At 45.4% G+C, this 22642-nt stretch overlaps 1 protein-coding gene and 1 long non-coding RNA gene across 5 annotated transcripts in view; one reads left to right on the top strand and one right to left on the bottom strand.

Moving 5' to 3' along the window:
- LOC309629393 overlaps window positions 1-22642 on the top strand; it is a 57477-nt gene that overhangs the window by 25947 nt on the left and 8888 nt on the right. For all 3 annotated transcript variants that reach the window (XR_014245045.1, XR_014245046.1, XR_014245047.1), the window contains one exon: window positions 20160-20487. This is a non-coding gene — a long non-coding RNA (uncharacterized lncRNA). The remainder of the gene's footprint in view (window positions 1-20159; window positions 20488-22642) is intronic.
- Window positions 18455-22642, bottom strand: part of XXYLT1 (xyloside xylosyltransferase 1) — a 185855-nt gene continuing 181667 nt past the window's right edge. The window contains exon 4 of one of the 2 annotated variants that reach the window (XM_082393317.1): window positions 18455-20029. In XM_082393317.1, the coding sequence (XP_082249443.1) occupies window positions 19633-20029 (397 nt within the window). In that variant the 3' untranslated portion in view covers window positions 18455-19632. The remainder of the gene's footprint in view (window positions 20030-22642) is intronic. The other variant, XM_082393318.1, reaches the window with a different exon arrangement.

The following is a 22642-nucleotide window of genomic DNA, read 5'->3' as shown; positions in this document are numbered from 1 at the left end:
CATCACTTTAAGTATATCATGCCACTCCCTTCTGGCTTGTAGAGTTTCTGCTGAGAAATCAGCTGTTAACCTTATGGGAGTTCCGTTGTCTGTTATTTGTCATTTTTCCCTTGCTGCTTTCAATAATTTTTGTCTTTAATTTTTGCCAATTTGATTACTATATGTCTCAGCATGTTTCTCCTTGGGTTTATCCTGTATGGGACTCTCTGTGCTTCCTGGACTTGGGTGGCTATTACCTTTCCCATGTTAGGGAAGTTTTTGACTATAATCTCTTCAAATATTTTCTCTGGTCCTTTCTCTTTCTCTTCTCCTTCTGGGACCCCTATAGTGTGAATGTTGTTGCTTTTAATGTTGTCCCAGAGGTCTCTTAGGCTGTCTTCATTTCTTTTCATTCTTTTTTCTTTAGTCTGTTCCATAGCAGTGAATTCCACCATTCTGTCTTCCATGTCACTTATCCGTTCTTCTGCCTCAGTTATTCTGCTATTGATTCCTTCTAGTGTAGTTTTCATTTCAGTTATTGTATTGTTCATCTCTGTTTGTTCTTTAATTCTTCTAGGTCTCTGTTAAACATTTCTTGCATCTTCTTGACCTTTGCCCCCATTCTTATTCCGAGGTCCTGGATCATCTTCACTATCATTATTCTGAATTATTTTTCTGGAAGGTTGCCTATCTCCACTTCATTTAGTTGTTTTTCTGGGGTTTTATCTTGTTCCTTCATCTGGTATATAGCCCTCTGCCTTTTCATCTTGTTTATCTTTCTGTGAATGTAGTTTTTGTTCCACAGGCTGCAGGATTGTAGTTTTTCTTGCTTCTGCTGTCTGCTCTCTCCATATGGTAGTTCTATTTTTAGTTTTCTAAGGAACCTCCATACTGTTCTCCATAGTGACTGTATCAATTTACATTCCCACCAACAGTGTAGGAGGGTTCCTTTTTCTCTACACCCTCTCCAGTATTTATTATTTGTAGACTTTTTGATGATGGCCATTCTGACTGGTGTGAGGTGATACCTCATTGTAGTTTTGATTTGCATTTCTCTAATAATTAGTGATATTGAGCATTTTTTTCAAGTGCCTTTTGGCCATCAGTTTGTCTCCTTTGGAGAAATGTCTATCTAGATCTTCTGCCCATTTTTTGAGTGGGTTGTTTGTCTTTTTGATATTGAGCTGCATGAGCTATTTGTATATTTTGGAGATTAATCCCTTGTTAGCTGCATCATTTGCAAATATTTTCTCCCATAGGTGGTCTTTTTGTCGTGTTTATGGTTTCCTTTGCTGTGCAAAAACTTTTAAGTTTGATTAGGTCCCGCTAATTAGGTTTTCAAGTATGTTAACCCATAACTAAATCTACCTGCTTTAGACTGGTAGTCATATAGGCTCAAACACATTCTAAGAGGTCTACATTTTTTTTACTCCCCCACCCCACCCACATTCTGTGCTTTTGATGTCCTATTTTACATCTTCACATTTATCCTTTTGCTACTATTGTAGTAGTTATCATAGCTTTTACAGTTTTTTTGATTGTTTTTTTAACATATGTACTGGCTTATTTAAGTGATCTTCAATCCTTTTATTTATTTTCCTTTCCTATTGTGATTTTCCCTTTCCTATAGATTCTTGTTTCTTTTCTATTTAGAAAAGACCTTTCAATATTTCTTCTAGGGTAGGTTTAATATTGCTGTATTCTTTTAGTTTTTGCTTGTCTGAGAAATTCTTTATCTCTCTGACTATTCTAAATGATAATCTTGCTGGGTAGAGTATCCCAGGTTTCATTTTTCCCTTTCAGGATTTTGGATATACGGTGCCACTCCCTTCTGGCCTGCAAAGTTTCTGTAGATAAGTCAGCTGATAGTTTTTTGGAGGTTCCCTTGTAACTGACTCTGGTTTTCTCTTGCTGCCTTTAGAATCCCCTCTTTAACTTTTGCCATTTTAATTGTCCTGGTGTGGGTCTGTTTGGTTTCATCTTGTTTGGGACCCTCTGTGCTTCCTTGATATCTGTTTCCTTCTTTAGCTTTGGGAAATTTTCAGCCATAATTTCTTCAAATACATTTTTGATCCCCCTTTCTCTTTTTTCCCCTTCTGGAACCCCTATTATATGTAGGTTGGCACTGTTTATATTATCCCATAGATCTTGTATGTTGCTTTCATTTTTTTTTCCATTTGTTTTTCTGTCTGCTCTTCTGGTTGGGTGATTTCCAATATTCTATCTTCCAGATCACTTATTTGTTTTCTGCATTATTTAGTCTTCTATTCATTGCTTCTAGATTGGTTTTTATCTTGGCAATTGAGTTAACTAATTTTGATTGGTTCTTCTTTATAGTTTCTAGTTCCTTGTTGCAGTGATCTGCATTTGTAAAAGTAATCTTTCTTAATTCCGTCGGATTTTTACTGCCTCCTTTTTGAACTTGGGGTCTAGTAGACTGGTGAGGTCTGTTTCATTGTTCTTTCAAAGGATTACTCTTGCTTTTTTTTTTTTTTTAATTTTACTTATTTATTTATTTATTTTTGGCTGTGTTGGGTCTTCGTTTCTGTGCGAGGGCTTTCTCTAGTTGCGGCTAGCGGGGGCCACTCTTCATTGCGGTGCGCGGGCCTCTCACTGTCGCGGCCTCTCTTGCTGCGGAGCACAGGCTCCAGATGCGCAGGCTCAGTAGTTGTGGCTCACGGGCCCAGTTGCTCTGCGGCATGTGGGATCTTCCCGGACCAGGGCTCGAACCCGTGTCCCCTGCATTGGCAGGCAGATTCTCAACCACTGCGCCACCAGGGAAGCCCTCTCTTGCTCTTTTAATTGGGAGTAGTTCCTGTACTTTTTCATTTTACTTAGCTTTCTCTATCTCTATGAATTTAGGAGAAACTGTTATCTACTGTGGTCTTGAAGGGCTCTTTTTATGGGGGAGCATCCCTGTGTAGATGGTGTGAGTCCAATATTTTTGGTGCAAGGGCAGTTTTCGGTATGGATGCCAGCTAGGTCTTTCCTCAGAGTGTGTTGGCCATTATCCCCTTAATAGGGGGTGTGATTAGTGTTGTGGTGACCAGAGCCTGTACTGGATGTTGGGCAGGGCCTCCTCTGTGCTTTGTGGCTGTCATAGCGCTGTCAGGAGTGGGGTCTGCTCCCCAGTTGTTGGAGTAGAAGCCTTGAGGGTCAGGTTTCATAAGGCTCCATTGCCCTTGAGTGCATGCTCTGTCCCAAAGGAGGTGATCACTGAAGCAAGTGAGGCTTGTGTGGTCACAGAGAACCTAGACGCTTGCACAGGTGGCGCACATGGTTCTGCCCAGAGGCAGCCCAAGGTCATGTCCGTTTCTCTGTTGTGTTTGTCCCAAACCTAGTGCTAGGCTGTGGTGTGCGTGGGTCAGCGCTGGGGGCCAGGGCACTGTGGCTACAGGAATTGAAGTCATTGTGCTACTGCCTGGGACCTGGGTTGCCTCTTTGGCAGGCTTCTCCCAGGACTTGTGAGCCCCAGATCTGGCTCCAAGCTGAGGTGTGGGGTGGGCAGAGCTGGAGCGCTCTGAACCACTGTGTACTCCTCCCCAAGGGCTGTCCACCTGAGACGTGAGTTTCTGTGGCACCACCTGGTGTTCGCTCTGACAAAGTCGGATGTGGCCTGACCCGCCTCCACTGTGTGCACGCCAACAAAGTCTGCCCAGAGGACCTGCCCTGCCGTGCACATGCTGACAGTGGGCTCTGAGGTTCAGACTGGACCACATTCCTCGAGGGCAGAGTCCAGGCCCCTCCAGCCCCTTGATCTGTCCCAGTGGGCCTCCCAGCAGGTGAAGGGGCTCCCCAGGGCAAGGGACTGCCCTTCTGGACCTTCTATCTTTTATAGATCCCTCCCAGGGGCGCTGGCTCCGCCCTGTCTTTTTTTCTTTTTTTTTGGTCCTACCTGGTTATGTGGAGATCTTTCTTGCAGCTTTGTTTGTATAAGAGTTCTTCTGCCAGTTTCCAGTTTGTTTTCTCTGAGAATTGTTCCACAGGTACATTTTTTTGGATGTGTTTGTGGGGGGAAATGAGCTCCACTTCATCCTACTCTACCATCTTGATCCCTCCTCCCAACGTGAATTTTAAATGTTTATTTCCAGCTAGGCCTTGAAGTACAGACTCTGGTCCAACTCCTTTGTTACAAAGGATGCAGGTAAGGTTAGAGATGAGATGTAAGGTGCTCAGGGTCACACGGCAAGTCGGTGGCTGTAGCAGGGCAAGACTGAGAACCCTAGCAGCCCAAGGCCCACCCAGACCCTGGATAGAAAAAAGTCCTTAGCTCACACTTATCCACAGAGCTCAGGGAATTACCTCATTCCCAGAAAATGGTAGCTCCCTGTATCTATCATAGTAATAGCCACCATGTGTTGGAACTCTGGCCCATGAGTTGGGACCAGAGACTATGATACTTATGTTATTTCACTTAGTCCTCACAATGGCCAGCAGGTGGGTATAACTGGGAGACTCAGAGAGGTCAAGTATGTTCCTCAAGGCCACACAGCCATGCTGTCTCTCACCAGGGGTTGGGGTTCTTGTCGCATACTCCAGGACGCATCCCTCACCCCTAGTCCAGGTCCTAGGGTACCCCTCTATATGCACCCATAGCCCCCTCTCAGAGCACCCATGGTAGTGAGTTCTCACTCTGTGAGAACTTCTGCTGGAGTAGGGATTGGCTTACACTCTTCACCACTGTGACGCCAGAATCTAACCCACAGCGGGGGCTTGGTAAATATCTATGACACACACAGATGAACAGTGTCACCGCTGGTTTATCAGCTTGGGTCCCCCTCCTCCAAAGCCCGTGCTCTCTGCACAGAATTATTCCTCTGTCCTTTTCCCTACAGTACACAGGAGGTAACCCCAGTAGAGGCTCACAACTTTAACATCAGCCCTGGCAACAGCAGATGCTCCCTTGTGTTTGGTGGGGTTCCTGACCTTTGGAGAGCACCCCACCTGTCAAGTTGGCCAAGGTCTTGCTCATCCTGCCAAGTGGAATCCCTACAGCCTGTCTGTGTGCCCTGGGCCACACACAGATCTTGGAAAGTGCAGAGGCAGGTAGGATCCAAGTCTGGAGGGAAGGGACAGCAGATAAGGCCTTGCTCCCTGCAAACATCAAATGACCTTCCCTTGTATTCCCAATTGGACTGGCCTGGCACCTTGGAGTATGCTGGCTGTAAGAGCAGGACAGTGTCACCAGGGAGCCTGGGCCTGAACTCCTGCTCAAAGAAGGGGGCCAGGAAACCCGGAAGAGGGTACAGCTGAAGCAGGAAATGCCCACAGCTGAAGGACTTTGAGAGAAAGAGCAAAGAGTAGTTCAGAGGAAAGCCGAGGAGGAAGATGCAGGAGGAGGGCTGTGGGCAGCTGGGCTGCAGGGCCAGGGCTCCCAGAGCGGACACTGGTGTGCTACCCAGACTCCCCCTGGAGCAGCCTGTGTCATGACTGGACAGGAGAGGGTTGAAGGCCCTGCTGCCAGGCTCCATCCAGGGCTCCTCTGCAAGGCTGCCCCAGCTCCGGAGTTCTGTATGAGACTGGTTGAGGCCTTCGTCATGACCGCCTCACAGCTCAGCTTCTCCCTGCCCAGTCCTGCTCCCCTCCCCTCCCACAGAACCCTCCCCAGGAAGCCTCCTGCTCATAAGTCACCTCAGAGCCTACTTCCTGGGTGGGGGGAGAGCATAAGCCCTGTAAGGAGAGGTGGGGAGTGGTGTGAGATCATAGCACACAGTGGTTTGGACACAGGGTGAGATGGTGGGAGCCCCAGCTGGGAAGTTTCAAAGCATGTGGGGTGGCGGTAGGGGATCCTGGGGACCCCTGGGGAAGGAGGCTGGGCCAGGGAAGGCAGGCGGGAGAGGAGAGGCCACAGGGCTCCCAGGGAGACGCTGCAGGGGAGGAGGGTTGTCACGGCTTCCTGGATTAGAGATAAGGTTAGTTTCCCTGAAAGGTGGGACAGGATGAGATGGACCCAAGTTTACACTGAAGCTGCCTGTGACTGCGAACAAGGACTTACATTTTTCAAAGCACGTGTTCACTTAGCCTTGCAAGATTATCGACATCCCTGCCACTTTATGGCTCAGATTGTTGCTAACAAAAGAGAATTACTTACATCTCTGACAGCACGTCTTCAAGCACAGAAACTCTACACACATCTAGCAGGAGCTCTTAGCCCGGCTTCATGCTTCGGGTAAAAGCATTCTGTGCTTTGGGAAGTGCCAGGCCCAGGTTGGATGAGGGTTAGAGCGTTACAGCTTCCTGGCTGCCTGGGATGTGACAGAGGAGGCCTTCCTGAGAGAGGGCAGGATGACATAATGGGGAAACACTGGGTTCTACCTGGGGCAGCTTGGATGTGGTTCTTGTCTTTCCTTTTGTTGATGTGGTCTATCATATTGATTGCTTTGAACATATTGAACCATCCTTGCAACCCTGGCATGAATCCAACTAGATCATGGTGTATGATCCTTTCTGTGTATTGTTGGCTTCAGTTTGCTCATATTTTGTTGAGGATTTGTGCATCTATATTCATCAAAGATATTGGCCTATAATTTTGTTTTTTTGTAGTGTCTCGGTCTGGTTTTGTATCAGGGCGATAGTATCTTCATAGAATAACTTTGGGAATGTTCCCTCTTCCTCAGTCTTTTGGAAGAGTTTGAGAAGGATCAGTATAAGTTCTTTGTATGTTTGGTAGAATTCCCCAGTGAAGCCATCTGGTCCTGGACTTCTGTTTGCAGGGAGCTCGGTTTTTTTTTTTGTTTTTTGTTTTTTTTTAATTACAGATTCGATTTCACTTCTAGTGTGATCAGTCTGTTCATGTTATCTTTCTTCTTGACTCAGTTTTGGCACCCAGAGGGACTCCACACCAGGGCCAGAAACACCCCAGGCTCTGCCCGTGTTGCATGGTCCTGCTCAGGCCTCTGTACAGGGAGCGGGGCTCAGAGGATTTGCCCCAGTCCTCCCATCAGGGAAGGGGGGCTGGAGATAGCAGCTGGCCTCTAAGGCTCTGAGAATGTGGGGTGCTCGCGAGGCTGCAGGGTCTGCATGGAGCAGACAGGTCTCCCTCAGAATGCAGGTACACCTGGAGACACCCTGGGAGCTGAGCCAGCCCCAGTTAAAGAAGCCTTCACTCCGGAAGCGTTTTTGATCTTTACAAGCACCTTAGGGAGTGACTGGCCAGTCCGCTCATTGTGTCCTGCAGGGCATCTCTACTGGCTGGGGGGACTCAAGGCTCCCCAGGGTGAGACCCATGGTGGTGTGGGTCCATCTATCGAGCAGCTGTGCCTGGGAGGCACTCGGGCTGGTCACATAAGCTGAAAGCTCAGACAAGATTTTTGGTTCTCTCTCGATTTTAAATACCGCTCCCAGCCCCGCAGTTTGTCTGTGTTCCTCACTTTGCCTATCCTGTTTGAGGGGAAGGGAGTGTGCTAACAGTACATTTTGAGTGAGTTTCCATTTGAATGGGCATAAATTCCAAGTTGGTGACTGGTGAGTGAAGGTCTGAAGGTTCTGCATTTGATTTCAGCTCCCTGCCATGTGCACCCCAATGGATGCAGAAAATCATGTTACTTCCAGCAGAGCCAGGGCGTGGGGCTGCTTGGAGATCTAGGCCAGTCCACTTATCCCCTGGTTTTCACAGATGAAGAAACTGATCCCAGAGAAGGGAGAGGGTTTACCCAAGGACCCCCAACCTCCTGGGCACACCCAGGCCTCTGCAGAGTGGCGTGGCTAACAAAAAATCAGACGGCCTACAGGCGAGTGTCTGGTCATCCAGTGAGTTTAGGGATGACATTTAATGTGCCCCAAATGGCTCATTTATTATTTTAAAACAGTGTTTTCAGTAGTAACCCTAAGAATTCCCTTGCATCTGTGTATTATTTCTCAGCCTACCAAGCCCTTACGCAACTCTTTGCTTCCAACAACACTGCTTTGAAGGAGTTCTCATTACTTGTGTCTAGAAATGAGGAAAGAGGTGATCTTGCTTGTCCAAGATTGCCCAGGTAGTGAGGGCAGAAGGTGGACTCAAAGCCAGGCCTGTCTCAGGTGAGAGTTTCTCTTTATGGTACCACCTTGCTTGCTCAGAAATCTCTGCTTGCCCTGCCAAACTCCATGTTCAGCCCAACCTCGGGGCTCCACGCTGAGATCAGGTCTTAGGATAGGTAGAGGTTTGGCCTTTGGTTAAAACATGTGCCAAGTCACGGCTGCACTTGCCCCCTTAGCCCATGAGCCCCCGGGGTATCCTAAGTTGGGCCCACTGAACCAGCACGTCACTCCTTAGCTTGATGAGATGTTGTGGAAAGGGGGATGCTGTAGTTTGGTTTTGACACATATACAAGAATAAATCTCTTCAACGAGACCGCAAGCCTTCCAAAGGCCATTGTCATTTGTGTACACACAAAAGATGACGGTATCAGATATGAAAGCAGTCTAGAGATGCTATTTATTAGGTCCTTTTTATTTGGAGAACAAGGGTATCCATAGGGAAAGTTGAAAACCCAGAGCCTATTTAACCAAGATTGTTTTCTTATGGATGATGGTAACCATGGCCAACTGTGAGCTGTAAAGTGGCTAGGATGATGCTTACCTGTAATCGGAGGGAAAGCGGGTGGCTAGAATTTTATAGCCTTTATTGTTTATCTTTTTTTTTTTTTAAATAAATTTATTTATTTATTTTTGGCTGCGTTGGGTCTTCGTTGCTGTGTGCAGGCTTTCTCTAGTTGTGGTGAGTGGGGGCTACTCTTCGTTGCGGTGCGCGGGCTTCTCATTGCGGCGGCTTCTCTTGTTGCGGAGCACGGGTTCTAGGTGCGCGGGCTTCAGTAGTTGTGGCACGTGGGCTCAGTAGTTGTGGCTCGCGGGCTCTAGAGCGCAGGCTCAGTAGTTGTGGTACATGGGCTTAGTTGTTCTGTGGCATGTGGGATCTTCCCAGACCAGGGCTCGAACCTGTGTCCCCTGCATTGGCAAGCAGATTCTCAACCACTGCGCCACCAGGGAAGTCCTATTGTTTATCTTTAAAAGTAGTTTTCACTATGGAAAATATAGAAGTAAATACAGATGAAAATTAAAAAGCACTTAATCCTACTACCCAGAAAGGTTCTCTTTTTGGACTTCTGTTCAATTCATACTACAGGCATATGTTCCACTCACACAGCACAATTAATTATGTTTGCGTTGCATTGATTATAACAGGATCCCAATCAGGAACCAGCCTTCCAGGATTTGTCAAAAAGTTGTGGAAAAGCACAGGAGCACATGATGGCTTTGTTAGTCTGGCTGGGTTTCCTGTTGAGTTATTTTGCTGTTCACCATGGAGTTGTAAGGTCAAGGTTACTTGTGACAGAGAAGGGGGAAACTCCTGAGTAGGTGATCTCAAAGGTAAACAAGATTCTGTTTGGCTTTTGCCCATTTTGATCAATCAGTTTATTGCTTTTTCCTTGTAATGACAAAATACATTCATAGCTATAGAAACACTGTAACTACTGAAATTATTGCAGGAAAAATACCTTTGCTATTATGAGTCTAAAATGCTCCAGTGTTTCACTAACTTTTTTCCCCATTAAAATAATTGTTTTTTTTAATGTGGTGTTTGAAACACATGATTTGTTTTAGGAGTTGAACTAATGAAATACAGCAGAACAGGCAGGCTCTCTGTCTCTTTATATATTTACATACACATATACGTAATTTAAAAAATAAAATTAGGATCATACTATGCATATAATTTTGTATTTTGCATTTGTTACTTAATAGCATATTATAAGCATTTTCCAAGGCGTTTTTCAAAAATATGATTTTTAATGCCTAAAGTATTCCATTATATGTCTGTAACACACATTATTATTTTTTTTTTAAACATCTTTATTGAAGTATAATTGCCTTACAATGGTGTCTTAGCTTCTGCTTTATAACAAAGTTAATCAGTTATACATATACAATATGTTCCCATATCTCTTCCCTCTTGCATCTCCCTCCCTCCCACCCTCCCCATCCCACCCCTCTAGGTGGTCACAAAGCACCGAGCTGATCTCCCTGTGCTATGCGGCTGCTTCCCACTAGCTATCTATTTTACATTTGGTAGTGTATATATGTCCATGACACTCTCTCACCCTGTCACATCTCACCCCACCCCCTCCCCATATCCTCAAGTCCATTCTCTAGTAGGTCTGTGTCTTTATTCCCATCTTGCCACTAGGTTCTCCATGGCTTTTTTTTCCCTTAGATTCTGTATATATGTGTTAGCATACTGTATTTGTTTTTCTCTTTCTGACTTACTTCACTCTGTATGACAGACTCTAACTCCATCCACCTCATTACAAATACCTCCATTTCATTTCTTTTTATGGCTGAGTAATATTCCATTGTATATATGTGCCACATCTTCTTTATCCATTCATCCAATGATGGACATTTAGGTTGCTTCCATGTCCTGGCTATTGTAAATAGAGCTGCAGTGAACATTTTGGTACATGACTCTTTTTGAACTATGGTTTTCTCAGGGTATATGCCCAGTAGTGGGATTGCTGGATCGTATGGTAGTTCTATTTGTAGTTTTTTAAGGAACCTCCATACTGTTCTCCATAGTGGCTGTATCAATTTACATTCCCACCAACAGTGCAAGAGAGTTCCCTTTCCTCCACACCCTCTCCAGCATTTATTGTTTCTAGATTTTTTGATGATGGCCATTCTGACCGGTGTGGGATGATATCTCATTGTAGTTTTGACTTGCATTTCTCTAATGATTAATGATGTTGAGCATTCTTTCATGTGTCTGTAGGCCATCTGTATATCTTCTTTGGAGAAATGTCTATTTAGGTCTTCTGCCCATTTTTGGATTGGGTTGTTCGTTTTTTTGTTATTGAGCTGCATGAGCTGCTTGTAAATCTTGGAGATTAATCCTTTGTCAGTTGCTTCATTTGCAAATATTTTCTCCCATTCTGAGGGTTGTCTTTTGGTCTTGTTTATGGTTTCCTTTGCTGTGCAAAAGCTTTTAAGTTTCATTAGGTCCCATTTCTTTATTTGTGTTCTTATTTCCATTTCTCTGGGAGCTGGGTCAAAAAGAATCTTGCTGTGATGTATGTCATAGAGTGTTCTGCCTATGTTTTCCTCTAAGAGTTTGATAGTGTCTGGTCTTACACTTAGGTCTTTAATCCATTTTGAGTTTATTTTTGTGCATGGTGTCAGGGATTGTTCTAATTTCATACTTTTACATGTATCTGTCCAATTTTCCCAGCACCACTTATTGAAGAGGCTGTCTTTTCTCCACTGTATATGCTTGCCTCCTTTATCAAAGATAAGGTGACCATATGTGCGTGGGTTTATCTCTGGGCTTTCTATCCTGTTCCATTGATCAATATTTCTGTTTCTGTGCCAGTACCAAACTGTCTTGATTACTGTAGCTTTGTAATATAGTCTGAAGTCAGGGAGCCTGATTCCCCCAGCTCCATTTTTCGTTCTCAAGATTGCTTTGGCTATTCGGGGTCTTTTGTGTTTCCATACAAATTGTGAAATTTTTTGTTCTAGTTCTGTGAAAAATGCCAGTGGTAGTTTGATAGGGATTGCATTGAATCTGTAGATTGCTTTGGGTAGTAGAGTCATTTTCACAATGTTGATTCTTCCAATCCAGGAACATGGTATATCTTTCCATCTATTTGTATCATCTTTAATTTCTTTCATCAGTGTCTTATAATTTTCTGCATACAGGTCTTTTGTCTCCTTAGGTAGGTTTATTCCTAGATATTTTATTCTTTTTGTTGCAATGGTAAACGGGAGTGTTTTCTTAATTTCACTTTCAGATTTTTCGTCATTAGTGTATAGACATGCAAGAGATTTCTGTGCATTAATTTTGTATCCTGCTACGTTACCAAATTCATTGATTAGCTCTAGGAGTTTTCTGGTAGCATCTTTAGGATTCTCTATGTATAGTATCATGTCATCTGCAAACAGTGACAGCTTTACTTCTTCTTTTCCGATTTGGATTCCTTTTATTTCTTTTTCTTCTCTTATTGCTGTGGCTAACACTTCCAAAACTATGTTGAATAATAGTGGTGAGAGTGGGCAACCTTGTCTTGTTCCTGATCTTAGTGGAAATGGTTTCAGTTTTTCACCATTGAGGACAATGTTGGCTGTGGGTTTGTCATATATGGCCTTTATTATGTTGAGGAAAGTTCCCTCTATGCCTACTTTCTGCAGGGCTTTTATCATAAATGGGTGTTGAATTTTGTTGAAAGCTTTCTCTGCATCTATTGAGATGATCATATGGTTTTTCTCCTTCAATTTGTTAATATGGTGTATCACATTGATTGATTTACGTATATTGAAGAATCCTTGCATTCCTGGGATAAACCCCACTTGATCATGGTGTAGGATCCTTTTAATGTGCTGTTGGATTCTGTTTGCGAGTATTTTGTTGAGGATTTTTGCATCTATGTTCATCAGTGATATTGGCCTGTAGTTTTCTTTCTTTGTGACATCTTTGTCTGGTTTTGGTATCAGGGTGATGGTGGCCTCGTAGAATGAGTTTGGGAGTGTTCCTCCCTCTGCAATATTTTGGAAGAGTTTGAGAAGGATAGGTGTTAGCTCTTCTCTAAATGTTTGATAGAATTCACCTGTGAAGCCATCTGGTCCTGGGCTTTTGTTTGTTGGAAGGTTTTTAATCACAGTTTCAATTTCAGTGCTTGTGATTGGTCTGTTCATATTTTCTATTTCTTCCTGGTTCAGTCTCGGCAGTTTGTGCATTTCTAAGAATCTGTCCATTTCTTCCAGGTTGTCCATTTTATTGGCGTAGAGTTGCTTGTAGTAATCTCTCATGATCTTTTGTATTTCTGCAGTGTCAGTGGTTACTTCTCCTTTTTCATTTCTAATTCTATTGATTTGAGTCTTCTCCCTTTTTCTCTTGATGAGTCTGGCTAATGGTTTATCAATTTTGTTTATCTTCTCAAAGAACCAGCTTTTAGTTTTATTGATCTTTGCTATTGTTTCCTTCATTTCTTTTTCATTTATTTCTGACCTGATCTTTATGATTTCTTTCCTTCTGCTAGCTTTGGGGTTTTTTTGTTCTTCTTTCTCTAATTGCTTTAGGTGCAAGGTTAGGTTGTTTATTCGAGATGTTTCCTGTTTCTTGAGGTAGGCTTGTATTGCTATAAACTTCCCTCTTAGCACTGCTTTTGCTGCGTCCCATAGGTTTTGGGTCGTCGTATCTCCATTGTCATTTGTTTCTAGGTATTTTTTGATTTCCCCTTTGATTTCTTCAGTGATCACTTCGTTATTAAGTAGTGTATTGTGTAGCCTCCATGTGTTTGTATTTTTTGCAGATCTTTTCCTGTAATTGATATCTAGTCTCATAGCGTTGTGGTCGGAAAAGATACTTGATACGATTTCAATTTTCTTAAATTTACCAAGGCTTGATTTGTGACCCAAGATATGATCTATCCTGGAGAATGTTCCATGCGCACTTGAGAAAAATGTGTATTCTGTTGTTTTTGGGTGGAATGTCCTATAAATATCAATTAAGTCCATCTTGTTTAATGTATCATTTAATGCTTGTGTTTCCTTATTTATTTTCATTTTGGATGATCTGTCCATTGGTGAAAGTGGGGTGTTAAAGTCCCCTACTATGATTGTGTTGCTGTCAATTTCCCCTTTTATGGCTGTTAGTATTTGCCTTATGTATTGAGGTGCTCCTATGTTGGGTGCATAAATATTTACAATTGTTATACCTTCCTCTTGGATCGATCCCTTGATCATTATATAGTGTCCTTCTTTGTCTCTTATAATATTCTTTATTTTAAAGTCTATTTTGTCTGATATGAGAATTGCTACTCCAGCTTTCTTTTGATTTCCATTTGCATGGAATATCTTTTTCCATCCCCTCACTTTCAGTCTGTATGTGTCTCTAGGTCTGAAGTGGGTCTCTTGTAGACAGCATATATACGGGTCTTGTTTTTGTATCCATTCAGCCAGTCTGTGTCTTTTGGTGGGAGCATTTAATCCATTTACATTCAAGGTAATTATCGATATGTATGTTCCTATTCCCATTTTCTTAAATGTTTTGGGTTTGTTATTGTAGGTGTTTTCCTTCTCTTGTGTTTCTTGCCTAGAGAAGTTCCTTTAGCATTTGTTGTAAAGCTGGTTTGGTGGTGCTGAACTCTCTCAGCTTTTGCTTGTCTGTAAAGGTTTTAATTTCTCCATCACATCTGAATGAGATCCTTGCTGGGTAGAGTAACCTTGGTTGTAGGTTTTTCTCCTTCATCACTTTAAGTATATCCTGCCACTCCCTTCTGGCTTGCAGAGTTTCTGCTGAAAGATCAGATGTTAACCTTATGGAGATTCCCTTGTGTGTTATTTGTTGTTTTTCCCTTGCTGCTTTTAATATGTTTTCTTTATATTTAATTTTTGACAGTTTGATTAATATGTGTCTTGGCGTGTTTCTCCTTGGGTTTATCCTGTATGGGACTCTCTGTGCTTCCTGGACTTGATTAACTATTTCCTTTCCCATATTAGGGAAGTTTTCAACTATAATCTCTTCAAATATTTTCTCAGTCCCTTTCTTTTTCTCTTCTTCTTCTGGGACCCCTATAATTCGAATGTTGGTGCGTTTAATGTTGTCCCAGAGGTCTCTGAGACTGTCCTCAGTTCTTTTCATTCTTTTTTCTTTATCCTGCTCTGCAGTAGTTATTTCCACCATTTTATCTTCCAGGTCACTTATCCTTTCTTCTGCCTCAGTTATTCTGCTATTGATCCCATCTAGAGTATTTTTAATTTCATTTATTGTGTTTTTCATCGTTGCTTGGTTCCTCTTTAGTTCTTCTACGTCCTTGTTAAATGTTTCTTGCATTTTGTCTATTCTATTTCCCAGATTTTGGATCATCCTTACTATCATTATTCTGAATTCTTTTTCAGGTAGACTACCTATTTCCTCTTCATTTGTTAGGTCTGGTGTGTTTTGACCCTGCTCCTTCATCTGCTGTGTGTTTTTCTGTCGTCTCATTTTGCTTATCTTACTGTGTTTGGGGTCTCCTTTTCACAGGCTGCAGGTTCGTAGTTCCCGTTGTTTTTGGTATCTGTCCCCAGTGGGTAAGGTTGGTTCAGTGGGTTGTGTAGGCTTCCTGGTGGAGGGGACTATTGCCTGTGTTCTGGTGGATGAGGTTGAATCTTGTCTTTCTGGTGGGCACGTCCACGTCTGGTGGTGTGTTTTGGGGTGTCTGTGGCCTTATGACATTAGGCAGCCTCCCTGCTAATGGATGGGGCTGTGTTCCTGTCTTGCTAGTTGTTTGGCATAGGGTGTCCAGCCCTGTAGCTTGCTGGTCGTTGAGTGAAGCTGGGTCTTGATGTTGAGATGGAGATCTCTGAGAGATTTTTGCTGTTTGGTATTACGTGGAGCTGGTAGGTCTCTTGTGGACCAGTGTCCTGAAGTTGGCTCTCCCACCTCAGAGGCACAGCCCTGATGCCTGGCTGGAGCACCAAGAGCCTTTCATCCACACAGCTCAGAATATAAGGGAGAAAAAAATAAAAAGATAAAAAGAGGATAAAATAAAATAAAATAAAGCTATTATAATAAAAAATAAGAAAAAAAATTATTAAGAGTAAATGTATTCAGAAAAAAATTTTTTTTAATTTTTAAAAATAGATTTATTAATTTTTTATAGTAAAAAATTAAAAAATTTTTAAGAAAAAAATTTATTAAGAAAAAAAATTTTTAATTTTTTAAAATAAAAAATATGAAAAAACTTATTAAAAATTTTTTTAATTTCTAAAAATAGAAAATACGGAAAAAATTATTAAGAAAGCATATATTAGGAAAAAAAAAATTTTTTTAAGTAAAAAAAAAAAAAAAAAAAAAAATGGACGGACCTAACCCTAGGACTGATGGTGAAAGCAAAGCTATACAGACAAAATCTCACCCAGAAGCATACACATATACACTCACAAAAAAAGGAAAAGGGGAAATTAATATATCCTGCTCCCAAAGTCCACCTCCTGTATTTGGGATGATTCGTTGTCTATTCAGGTATTCAACAGATGCAGGCACATCAAGTTGTTTGTGGAGCTTTAATCCACTGCTTCTGAGGCTGCTGGGGGAGATTTCCCTTTCTCTTCTTTGTTCGTACAGCTCCCAGCGTTCAGCTTTGGATTTGGACCCGCCTCTGCATGTACGTCGCCTGAGGGCGTCCGTTCCCCGCCCAGACAGAACGGGGTTAAAGGAGCAGCTGCTTCGGGGGCTCTGGCTCACTCAGGCCGGGGGAGGGAGCGGTACGGAGGAGGCGGGGCGAGCCTGCGGCGTCAGAGGCGTCGTGACGTTGCAGCAGCCTGAGGCGCGCCATGTGTTCTCCCGGGGAAGTTGTCCCCGGATCACGGGAGACTGGCAGTGGCGAGCTGCACCGGCTCCCGGGAGGGGCAGTGTGGAGAGTGACCTGTGCTCGCACACAGGCTTCTTGGTGGCGGCAGCAGCAGCCTTAGCGTTTCCTACCAGTCTCTGGGGTCCGCGCTGATGGCCGCAGCTCGCGCCCGTCTCTGGGGTCCGCGCTGTTAGCCGCGGCTCGCGCCCGCCTCTAGAGTTCGTCTAGGCGGCGCTCTGAATCCCCTCTCCTTGGGCGCCGCGAAACAAAGAGGCAAGAAAAAGTCTCTTGCCTCTTCGGCGGCTGCAGACCTCCTCTCCGGCTCCCTCCCGGCTCGCCGCGGCACGCCAAACCCTTCAGGCTGTGTTCACGCCGCCAACCCCAGTCCTCTCCCTGCGATCCCACCGAAGCCCGCGCCTCAGCTCCCAGCCCCGCCTGCCCCAGCGGGTGAGCAGACAAGCCTCTCGGGCTGGTGAGCGCTGCTCAGCGCTGAGCCTCTGTGCGGGAATCTCTCCGTTTTTCCCTCTGCGCCCCTGTTGCTGTGGGATCCACGCTGATAGCCACGCGGCTCGCACCCGTCTCTGGATTTCATTTAGGCAGCGCTCTGAATCCCCTCTCCTTGCGCGCCGCGAAACAAAGAGGCAAGAAAAAGTCTCTTGCCTCTTCGGCAGCTGCAGACTTTTTCCCGGACTCCCTCCCGGGTAGCACCAAAGCCCAAGCCTCAGCTCCCAGCCCCCGCCCGCCCCGGCGAGTGAGCAGACAAGCCTCTCGGGCTGGTGAGTGCTGGTTGGCGCCGAGCCTCTGTGCGGGAGTCTCTCCGCTTTGCCCTCCGCACCCCTGTGGCTGCGCTCTCCTCCGCGGCTCCGAAGCTTCCCCCCTCTGCCACCCGCAGTCTCTGCCTGCAAAGGGGCTTCCTAGAGCCTGGAAACCTTTCCTCCTTCACGGCTCCCTCCCACTGGCGCAGGTCTCGTCCCTATTCTTTTGTCTCTGTTATTTCTTTTTTCTTTTACCCTACCCAAGTACGTGGGGATTTTCTTGCCTTTTGGGAGGTCTGACGTCTTCTGCCAGCGTTCAGTGGGTGTTCTGTAGGAGCAGTTCCACGTGTAGATGTATTTCTACTGTATCTGTGGGAAGGAAGGTGATCTCCGCGTCTTACTCTTCCGCCATCTTGCCCCTAACACACATTATTTATCCACTCCCCTATTCAGCATTTTCAGTTGCTCCCAAATTTTTTCTATTATAAAAAAGGCTGTGATAAACAGTGACTCTCTGTCCACATCTCTTATTACAATAAATTTTAGAATCTGAATTACCTTAATGAGGTTTTCACAAGTATCAGTGATAGTGTGTCACTATCACACATAATACAATGCTTGGCACACAGCAGACATTCAATAATTGGTAGCAATTGGACTTACCTGGTGGCGCAGTGGTTAAGAATCCGCCTGCCAGTGCAGGGGACACGGGTTCAATCCCTGGTCCGGGAAGCTCCCACATGCCATGGAGCAACTAAGCCCGTGCGCCACAACTACTGAGCCTGTGCTCTAGAGCCCGTGAGCCACAACTACTGAAGCCTGTGCACCCGGAGCCCATGCTCCGCAACAAGAGAAGCCACCACAATGAGAAGCCCACGCACGGCAACAAACAGTAGCCCCTCACTCACTGCAACTAGAGAAAGCCTGCACGCAGCAACAAAGACCCAACACAGCCAATAAATAAATAAATAAGTAAATAAATAAATGAAATTGCCGTCTCTCAAAAACCACTAAAAAATAATAATAATTGGTAGCAATAAATAGGAAATCAAGTCCCTAAGAGGACAGACCCGTTCTGTCAGAGCTGAGAGTTAGGAGAGACATGTGCTCCGTTTCATCAGGGGATGATGTAGGCGGACAGTTAGGGGTAAGCAGAGGAGAAGGGATGGGGTGGTGGGTTTTGCTCCCAGAATTAGACCGGCTTGTCAATACCTGAAATGAAATGATTCTCCATTTTGAGCCCAATATAACCTTCTCAGACGTAGTCCCCCTTAGGCCCCAGAGACCCACTGTGAGCACACTTATTAGCTTAATCACGTGGGAAGGGAGACTCTGAATGACATCGATCACACTCTTGATTCAGATCCTTCAGGTAGCGGGAAACTGTGATCAGAGAGCAAACAGCATAAATCATTGTGTTCTCAAAGATTATTTATTAGCTATTCTCACTCATGGTGGAAAAAAATTAATGAAATTGAAATAAAATAAGATGAAAATCCAACAACACTTCTTCCCCAAGGACCTCAGGTAGATTATACAAAATGGACCAATAGAGGCTTCATGTTTGTAACTCACTTACAGGAGAACTCATTAAAGCAGAAATCAAGTAATGACAGCCTAATTTCTTGTAAGGTATAGGGTCTGACCTGGTGCAATAACGTCACAAGGATGAGTCTTCCAAATAAAGAGACTAGAATGCTTGTAAGTCTAAGAGCGACAGCCCTTCCAAGCTGCATGGTTACACTCGGGCACTGCTGGGCTCCTCTTTGGAATGAGTCTTCCCAATCCAGACAATTCCATCACCTGTCCTTGCGGGTGGCCAATCTCTTCTTTGATGGCAGATTTGATTTCAGAGCAGAGTCTGGTCACCTGGAGCTGGATCAGATGAATAAGGGATAATGAGGTTCTGTGATGCAGTTGGGAGGTAAATGCTGTGAAGGTTAAAATAATGAGACCAGTTTTCTTATGTGGGCCACAGGTGCTGCTGAAGGCCCTCCCCAAAGAGATGGGATCTTTACATCTCCACCAGGCGCCACGAGCATCGTGAGACTAACCACACAGCCTCCTAGGACGCGCGTGTGGAAGGCTAGCATTCCTTTGGATGCTTAAACTCTGGGCTGGTTGTTAAAACCCTGGCTCATGCATTTAGAGCTCACTGGGAGCTACAGCAGTACTGTTTGTTCTGTCTCGCCTATCGATTTAAAATAAGTTTATATTTGGTCTAAGAAAGCCCAGTTCTTAAAAGGATTTCCATTCTTTGGGGGCTGAAGGCAAGGGGCACCGTTTTGTTTTTCTTCCTTCTTTTCAAATGCTCGCTTCCTAGCCCACCGGAAGAGGTCTATGTGTTTGTCCTTCATGACGCCTGGCCCCTGGAGGCAAAGGGTCCAGAGCACCAGTGGGGGCAAAGGGTCCAGTCATCATTGGAATGGCTTCAGGACAGCGACCCGTGCTGGGAGAGCTGCAGCACCTGATCACAAGGACGTCCCTGCAGTGTCTCTCTAGGAGTTCAGACACTGCCCCGGGCCTGTCCGAGAGGCGCCCCTCTCCTTCCCCAGATCCCGAGCCCAAGGGCATGGTGGGCGAGGAGGCGCCTAGGCCTCTGGGATAGGGGTGTTGCAGTTCCCGTGGTAGATCTTGACGTGGCCCTCACACCGGAAATAGGCATCGAAGACGTCGCTGTAGCCGTGGTCCCTCCACCAGGTGCAAAGCTGCCGGTTCCAGGTACAGTCCAGCACGTGGAAGAGCTCAGGATGCTCCATGCCGATCATGGTGAAGAAGTCCTGGTCCCCGAGGTGACCCCGGAAGTGGTACTTGTCGGCCAGCTGCTGCACCTGTGCCGGCTCCAGCAGGCGGCCGTACAGTGGGGACTGGCGCATGGCCTCCAGGTTGAGCAGCACCACCCCGCTGTTGAAGCCGGGGAGCCCCTCAGGGGGAGGGCCCCCGACCCGGGTCTTGGGGTTCTCATGACGGAACTGCCAGAATGTGTGCCTGGGAAGGGGAAAGAGAACAGATTTAGCCTGATGTGTGTGTGGGGGGGGGGGGAACAGTCTGCCAGTCCTGTTCCCCCGGGTCCTCACAACCACCCAGGAGGGAGGTTCCATTTTCACTTGTTTTACAGCTACGAGAACTGAGACATTCTGAGGTTCCCAATCTGTGTCACACCGCCAGCAAGAGGCAGAGCCGGTCTGAGTCTCCCAAGTCCAAGCCTCACGTTCTTCCCACCACCCTCAGGATGACATCATCATCTCCATCAATCACATCTGTACAGACTTCGTGAGCACCAGGCACTGCATCCTACGAGACGGGTGTTCTCAGAGGCAACACGTCACCTCATGCCTGAGGACACTGCACAGAGAGGTTCAGAGACTTCCCCAAAGTCACACAATCAGCAAAGAGCACAAGCGGGGACTCAACCCAGGCATCCGGCTCCAGCGTCCGTTTCTGAGGTTAGTAACAATCTAGGTGGAACTTTCCACCCCCTTGTCTTTGTCTGTGATCTTGAAAAGGAGAGGAGAGAGAAAAGTTGGGAAACAATTCTGAATGGTGATCAGGTAAAGACATAGGGAGCTAAACACAGGCTGAATCAAAATCATTTTTTGCTTCAGAACAAGTCTCATTCATTAAAACCCCATGCCTAGCATTTCTGAAACAGCTCAGGTCCACCCATGGGTCAAGTGAAAGTGGCTATGGGACAGCCAAGTAGAATTATAGCAATTTTAGAGAGCAGGTCTGCTCAATTTCAATTTCTCTCTCTCTAGGCAGATTTAGAAATCTGCTCTAAGTCCACTGGATGTTAGAGCCAAGGGCCCCCTCCTAGGTCCTTTATCCACATGTTTCCATCTGGAGACAGGAAGTCAGATCCAGAAACCTCCCCGTGGGTGACAAGGTTAGAGCATGAGCCACTCTGTTCTGTAGCCTCTTTAACAGCAAGTTCCTGCACAGAATGGGCACAGGAAGGGGCAGAGAAAGACCCAGGCTCCATACCTGCAGAGATGCCGTCACAGCAGAGGGGCCTGCGACTTGGAGGAAGGAGGAAAGACGGAGGGCCCTTTGTCGTGGGCAAGGGCAGGAGTGGGCTGGGGCGTGTCCTGCATCAGGCTCCATCCCACCTGTTATACCAGCTTCGCCTCTTCCCTAGAGTCTATAGGATGGGGGATGCAGCATAGCAAAACCAGCTCTGCCCCCGGCCTGGAAATGCCACCCTCTGGCCTCCCACAGAGCAGCTTCCCGACCAACGACAGGGAGGAGCTGTGCGGTGGACGGCGCACGGGAAAGAAAACCAGAGGCTTGACCCGGGGTGGGCCACCCCGATGCATTTTCCAGTTCAACACATTTCTCCGGGTCTGGGAAGAGAGAAAGCTTCCTTGAGGTCTCGCATATCACAAGGGGGCCGAGAGTTTGCTCCTGGCCAGGGTAAAGCATTCCATTTGGACATTCTTACAAGTGGAATACACAGGTTCATTGTCTGAATGTCACCATAATTGGACTGTGAGTGGAACAGAGCTCTGGTGCCTACTTGGTGATAACAACCTTGGCAAAAATAAGCTTCCAAAGCAAACAGAGATGCTAGATCTTTCTAGCCACTAAAGCCTGCAGTGATGGGATCATAGCGGGGTTAGAATGCAGTTTGACAACTGTTAGTTCATTTTACCATATTTCTTCCAAATGGTTAATTTCAGGAACAGGTTGCAAACCAGCTAAAATTCTACCAAATAGACCTGGGCTACCACGGCATGGTAGAGGAGGGACCCTCAGACCAGGCAAGGTTTTTTTTTTTTTTTTTTTTTTAACTATTCTAGTTGGAAATTTTATTACCCCGCTCTCAGTAACTGATAGAGCAACTAGACAAAGGATGTGGAAGATCTGAACAAAGCTATCAACCAACTTGACCTAGTCGACATCTGTGGAACTCTCTACTCAACAACAGCAGAACACACATTCTTTTCTCCTGCAAATGGAACATTCACCAAGATAGACCATAGGCTGGATGACAAAACAAGTCTCAATACATTGAAAAAAGTTAAAAATCATATAAAGAATGCTCCCTAACCAAAATGGAATTGCACTTGACATAAACTAGATAGAGAAAATTTCTAAATATTTGGAAATTAAGCAACACACCTTTAAAACAATCCACTGGCCAAAGAAGAAATCATAAGGAAAATCAAAGTATTGCAAATTGAATGAATAGTCATGTACCCTTTCATTCTCAAAAGCAGGTGACCAGCTGTCCCATGTCCTGAGAAACTGTCCTAGTCTCAGGCAAACCAGGACGGTCGGTCATCCATTGAAATGTCTGGGTTCAGACTACAAGTTATGTGTCACCGTAGGTACAGGGCTTTTCTCTCCCACTATCTTTTTTAAGGGGAGGGTTGTGCTATTGCCAAGGCACTGGATTCATTCTCCAGAGAGGAGAGACCCGGGGGAAAGGAGAAGATGGCAGCGGAGAGGCAGAGCCGGTGCTCATGGAGCCCCTGGACACCTCATGCCTCCATCAAGCCCACCGATCCTTCTGTACTTCCCCCACGGTTCTGTCCTCCCCTCCCAGAGGACGGGCGGGGGAACGTGGCACGGGCTGGTGGTGTGGGTGTGGCGGTCACG

The sequence above is a fragment of the Balaenoptera borealis genome (assembly GCF_965194805.1).
Source record: "Balaenoptera borealis genome assembly, chromosome: 5".
Classification (NCBI taxonomy): Eukaryota; Metazoa; Chordata; class Mammalia; order Artiodactyla; family Balaenopteridae; genus Balaenoptera; species Balaenoptera borealis.
This window is presented reverse-complemented; position numbering and strand designations above follow the sequence as displayed.